The sequence below is a fragment of the Molossus molossus genome, unplaced genomic scaffold (assembly GCF_014108415.1).
Source record: "Molossus molossus isolate mMolMol1 unplaced genomic scaffold, mMolMol1.p scaffold_m16_p_8, whole genome shotgun sequence".
Lineage (NCBI taxonomy): Eukaryota > Metazoa > Chordata > Mammalia > Chiroptera > Molossidae > Molossus > Molossus molossus.
In genome coordinates this window covers 46,662,374-46,668,453 of record NW_023425402.1, presented here as the reverse complement: position 1 = coordinate 46,668,453, position 6,080 = coordinate 46,662,374, and the positions used below count along the sequence as shown (strand labels likewise).

Sequence of the window (6,080 nt, the reverse complement as noted above, 5' to 3'; positions counted from 1 at the left end):
GCTCCGGGGCCGCCGCCGCCTGCGATGCTGCCAACCCGGAAGCACCGGCGCCGGGAGCCGACAGCGCGCGGACGCCGCACCACGTGGCCCGCGGAGACGCCCCCTGGCGGGGCCGGGGGCGGGGCCTGGGGTCCGGTGCCCCCCAGGAGAGCCCAGGCGGGTCTTGTGTTTGCCGTGCCCTGGGAGAGGGACAGGGAGAGGGGCGGGGATGACGTTGTCACCCCGCAGTTGTGGAAGTTTTTTTTGTCATATTAGACCGTTAGCGCCTCACCCCAGACGCGAAGCTCACATTAAGGTCTCGAATGTGTGACGAATGAATGAAATCGCCTTTATAGCCTCACCCTTCTTCCCCTTATCCCTCCCCTCCTCTCCTCCGTTATTGTTACTTGCCTCCTAAGGGACTTTCACACCTGCTTTCTTTCCTCACCCACTTCCAGTGCCTTCGCCCAGGGGAGTGAAGAGAGCGCTCTAGTCGGACTGGGTGGAGTGGTCTTGGGCGAGTTACTTATCCTCTCAACTTTTTTTTTACCTTACCTATAAATCGATGTTACACTAGTGCCTACTAGGTTGGGTTGCAAACAAGATTAAAGATTTAATGAGTTTAGTAAGTGCCTGATTTAATTCTCGACTATCGTGATTTAAATTATTATTGTTCAATAATATGTAAATTTGTAGATTTCAATGAGTGTATTGTCCTTGTTTTTAGGAAATACCCACTGACTTATGGGGAGGGGGTGGGATTTTGTATCATGTAGTCAATTTACTATCACATTTGTACTGTTGTTGCAGTTTCTGTAAGATTGAGATTGCTCAAAATAAAATTCATTGTAAAACAAAACAAAAAAATTATTATTCTTCAGACTTTCATAATCTTTCTTCTACAGATTAGTCAAGGTTTCTAACTAGTCTTAGTTGCAGTGTTGTTCCCTACAATACACAGGAGTAGGGGAGATCTCTCCAAGTACAAATCACATCCAGAGAACGGAGTCACTCCCCTGCTTAGAATCCATTGTGGCTCCCATGTACCCTACTGATAAAGACCAAGCTTCTTGATACTGTCTTCAAGCCCCACCCAAATCCAGTCCCCTCATACTCCTCGCCAACCATTTCAGCATTTTCTCTCTCAATGTATGCGTCACCAACAACTAATTACTTATCATTTATCCACTCAAAACCGACACTTCCAGACCCCCCACCATACCATCTGCTGCCTCCAAGATTTTCAAACTGGAAGTATAATTACCAGCCTGGCTCTTTTACAATGTTACTGGTTTTTATTAAAACTAACCCCTTTGTCTTGAATAGCCTCTAAATACCAGGATTTGTGGGGGTCCAGGTCAGATGGTGGGCTCTGCCTGATTTCTGCACACACCAGCAGGAAGAGAAGTCAGCCTGTGGAGTTTGCCCCGTTGTGTCTCCCTGTCACAAGAACTGCAGTAAAAACACTGGTCCTCCACAGACCCATAGTCTAACAGCTAGAGATGACCGTGTGGAGTTAAGCTAGGTATTCCTACTCCCTCAGTCTTTGCTCACTAGAGCACAAGCTCTTCAAGGATATACTGCTACTCACAGTAGAAACCAGCCCTTTCTTCAGTTTTGTTTAGAACCCTTGTTGACTTTTCTTGAAATGTTTGTTGCTGTTTTTTGGTTCAGGTCTACCTTTAACAGGTCTTCATAACTTTAAATCTTTCAGAGAAGGGTTTGGGTTGCCTATCATTCATCCAACAAATATTTATTCAGTGCCTACTAAGTGCCAGGCACTATGTCAGGTGCTAGGGAATATAGCAACTAACAAGGTCCTTGCCCTCCTGAAGCTTACATTCTTCTATGGGGAAAGGGACAAAAATACAAGCAAGCAAGTAAATAATATAATTTCAGAAAGTGTTAAGTTTTATAAGTAGTGGTGATGGAGACTGACAGGAAGTGAAGTCAAGATAGGGTTACATTTGAGCTGAGATCTAAATGATATGAAGCCAGATGTGTGAAGATCTGGACTAAGAATGTCCCAGTCAGGGGAAAAGCAAACATAAAGGCTCTGGGACTGGAAATGAGCTTGCTACTTTTGAGGGACAGAAAGGCCTGTGTGGCTGGAGCACAGTGAATGAGGGGGAAAATAGCAGGAGGTGGACTGGAGGTAAGGTGGCCAGATTTTGCAAATAAACACACAGGACATCTGGTAAAATTTGAATTTCAGATAAACAATGAATAATAAATGAATAATTATATATCATGGAATATTCTTATATGAAAAAAAAAAATCCATGTGATTATCTGAAATTCAAATTCAGCTGACTGTCCTGTGTTTTATCTGACAACCTCATTGGAAAGGATGCCTGTATCTGACAATATGGGAAGTTAATATTGTGAAAACCCTTTCCACAAGATAGCTAGAAATGACAATAGAAAATGCATAACTGAGCTTAAAGAGAAGTAAAGAAAATCCAAGGTGCCAGAAAATAGGGAGAACATCAGAGTAGTAAGCTAACCTTGGAGCCATGGCAATCCTAGGGGCAATTTATTAAACCAGGACCTAGAGGCTTAGGTTTTAATGAGTTATTTGGGACCAGTAGACAAAGCATTTGCTGTGTCTGAAGTAAGGAGTTAAAAAAGAGATCCTTCTGCTCTGGCCGGTTTGGCTCAGCTGTTAGAAAGTCGCCCCTGGAACAAAGAGTTGTAGGTTTGATTTTGCTCAAGGGCATACCTCAGTTGCATACCCTGGGGTTGTGCAGCAGGCAATCAATTGATGTGTCTTTCTCACATTGATGTTTCTCTCCCCCTCCCCTTCTTCCTACTCTATCTGAAAATAAAAATGGAAAAATATATTCAGGTGAGGGTTAACAACAAGAAAATTAGCATGTTATACACTTTAAGTATATATAATTTTGTCAATTATACCTCAATAAAGCTAAATCATTAATTTTAGAGATTAAGAAACAAAGGCTCAGAGAAATTGAGATTTACCTAAGATTATCAGGTTGTATTTTTAAAGAGCCAATCTCGCTACTTCACATTCTAGATTTCTTATGCTACTGCTGAAAAACTGATAATCTTATATCTCATTCAAATTCAATTTAGTAAGTTTTCCTCTTGCATATATACTTTTTTGATAATGTCATATAAGACTCTAGATTTCATCCTTTTCAAAACTCCCAAGTAATTTCTAATTATAAATAATGTACAAAGTATACTTCCTTGAATACTTAAAGAAAAAGAAAAGAGGCAGCCATTTAGTTATCTCAAAATCCATTTATTTTGTGGGAAAATGATAAAGTATCTTATGTGCATAAAATTACAAACAACTCCTTATTTAAAAAGTATAACCAATATTTCTATTTATTGATATCGATGTTAATTTTGTTTCTTGAAGCTTTCTAACCTTTACTGAGTAATTTTCTTTAACAGAGACTGACTTTTCAACTGAAAATGTTAAAAAGGAAAATGAACAATAGATTTATTAAGTAAAATGAATTACCTAAATATTCTAAATGGAATTCTAAATGGAACCACCATTTTTGTTAAAGCATAAAATTTCAGGCAAAGAGCAATAAACTTGAACATTATAGGAAAACTTATGTTTCCGGAAGAGCATTCCTTCCTGGATGGCAGAGCTTTGAGTCCATGTGAGGTCTGACAGACATGAACAGCACTGAGGAAGGAGAAGAACATCAGAGAGGGCCAGGTTTTCAATCTATTTCCCTTTATGCCTTTCAGATAACTCTGCAGATTCTAGTTGCAGTTACCCAAGCAAACTATTCATTAACTGGGTCTATATTTCTGAGAGAGAGAAATGTCTGTAATTTATGATCGAAGTCAATGGCTCTAAACTGAGGTTCCTTGTATTTTCTGGTCATCGTGGCACTCAGGTATGTAATGAGTTCACATCTCTCTAGGAACTGCTCCATCTTCTTCTTATACTTTTTTCTTGTATATTCAGAACCTTTGGGATTAAAGGCTGTAGGAAATTTCAAGGACTTGTGAATGTTTTCAGTTCGGCCAATAAATCATTAAATCACAGAGAAAGAGAACTGTGTGTGTTTGAGCTGAGAAGATATTCAAATCCCAAATAATAATTGGGTAGTCTATTTTAGATCATAATGGCCTTTTCACCTTCCTCTATGGCATGAATTTTTGAAAGCTGACTATATTACTCAGAGTCCCTGCTTTAAAAACTAGAAATTTAGTTTTGGTATTTTTGTTAAAATTTTTGCGCCCCATTCAAGACGGCCACCCAACCACACACATCCCATTCAAGTCCCAGCTCAATGATCCTATTTAACACATGTACTACAATTAGCGTTAAATTACATCTGAGTAGTATATCATTAAAAAAGACATACCTTTGAGATGAAATGCTATATAGAGTAGTGCAGATTTCTTTATACTTAAGAAGGGAAATTTTGGCTTTAGGCATCCTGCTGCATTCATTGCTTTAATTAGAGAAGTTGCGATACCCTGAAGATAGGAAACAATTTAAATTGTGTATATTTGAGTTTGATTTCTTTTCTTAGTGGCAAATAGATAAAGAGGCTATTCTTTGCCCCTAATAGCCCCCGGGGCTGGGAATGGGGCTTATAAAGACGGTTAGATGACCACTTAACCAAGAGAAAAAAAAAGCTAAAATATGTTTGGCTAGGAAAAATGAAAATTATAAATTGGGTTAGGGCCAGCTAGGTGATGGCCACAAGGGCTTTGTTACAGTTTCCTCTATTTTTAGACATTTGACATTTTCCATGGCAGAAAATTAAAAAAGAAAGAAGGGGTCACTGGGCTTTGAGTTGTTTGGGCCCATCTCTGCCTCCATTGCTCAGTACTGGCCAGACTGCCTCCCACTATCAGGACCCTTGGCCACCTGACAAGGACTTTCAGAGACTACAGAGATCACTGCAGTCAAGATTCTGGACCCTGAGCAGGCAAAGAAGGGGTGAGGCCCTCCTGATGACACTTGGCCTTTATGAGAATACCATCTCCAAGTGAGCCTCATCTTACATTTTGATATTAAACCAGACTGAAGGCCAAACTGGAGAGTTGAAAAAAACAAAACAGTGGTTAAGAATTTTTGTGAGAAAGGCATGAAATTGTGTCTTGGGCATTTATTGTATAGAATTAAAAACAGTGGTTGGCTACTGTTAAGTTTTACTGTTTTAAAAAAATTTGTTTTCCTTTATTGATTTTAGAGAAAGAGAAAGGGAGAGAGAGATAGAAACACTGATGAGAGAGAACATCGATTGGCCGCCTCCTGCATGCCCCACACTGGGGATCGGGCCCACAACCTGGGAAGGTGCCCTGACTGGGAATTGAACTGGTGACCTCTTGGTGCATGGGTTCAACACTGAGCCACACTGGCCAGGCAGTTTTACTATGTTTCAAAAGAGTTATCTTTAGAAAAATAAAATGTGATTTCAGTAGATAGCTTCAGTGACACTATAACTCAACTCTGAAGCAGGGAATAAGCCTCTCAGAATCTGTACATTTCAAAATAAAATGTTTTACAGACACTGAAATTCAAAATATGGACCAAACTACATGTCAAAGATAAATAATTTTATGACCATCTATTCTCTCTTTACTTTAGTGCAGGTATTTGAAAACCAGCTATTTCACACCTCTTATTTTCATAAACACACAAACAAAATAGGTTAAAAGTGAATTTGCAGCTTAATATCAGAAAATTCTGCCTTGAATTTTATCATTACCAAAATAAAAATTACTGTTAAAGAAGAGATTGTTGCACTCTTCTAATATATATATATATAGAAAATATGTAACTGAACCTGCTCCAGATATCCAGGCAAAGGAAGACTGGTAAGATGTATCGGGTCCTTTAACGGGGGAAGTTTCTGTGGAAGCTTCTGATTCCAGTATTTCAGTGGTGACCTAAGAACACCAAGTTCATTAGCTAGATGCTCACAGACATACTCATTGTGTACCTAGGAATGTAGATATACAAGAGACTAAAGGATAAAGTTCACTACCTGTTGTTCTCCCCTGGAGCACCTAGAAATTCATGCCCATCACGTACGCCTCAGTCCCTGGACCTGCTCACCTATTCTTAGTTTTCTTCTTTTTTTGCAGCCATTGTA

General features: G+C 39.6%; 1 protein-coding gene across 1 annotated transcript in view; it reads right to left on the bottom strand.

Moving 5' to 3' along the window:
• Nucleotides 1-3,669: 3,669 nt before the first annotated feature.
• Nucleotides 3,670-6,080, bottom strand: part of AK9 (adenylate kinase 9) — a 112,983-nt gene continuing 110,572 nt past the window's right edge. Inside the window, exons 37-39 of the mRNA XM_036249032.1 lie at nt 5,772-5,874; nt 4,338-4,452; nt 3,670-3,952 (exon numbers count right to left, since the gene is read on the bottom strand). Coding sequence (XP_036104925.1) covers nt 3,750-3,952; nt 4,338-4,452; nt 5,772-5,874 — 421 coding nt within the window. The 3' untranslated portion in view covers nt 3,670-3,749. The remainder of the gene's footprint in view (nt 3,953-4,337; nt 4,453-5,771; nt 5,875-6,080) is intronic.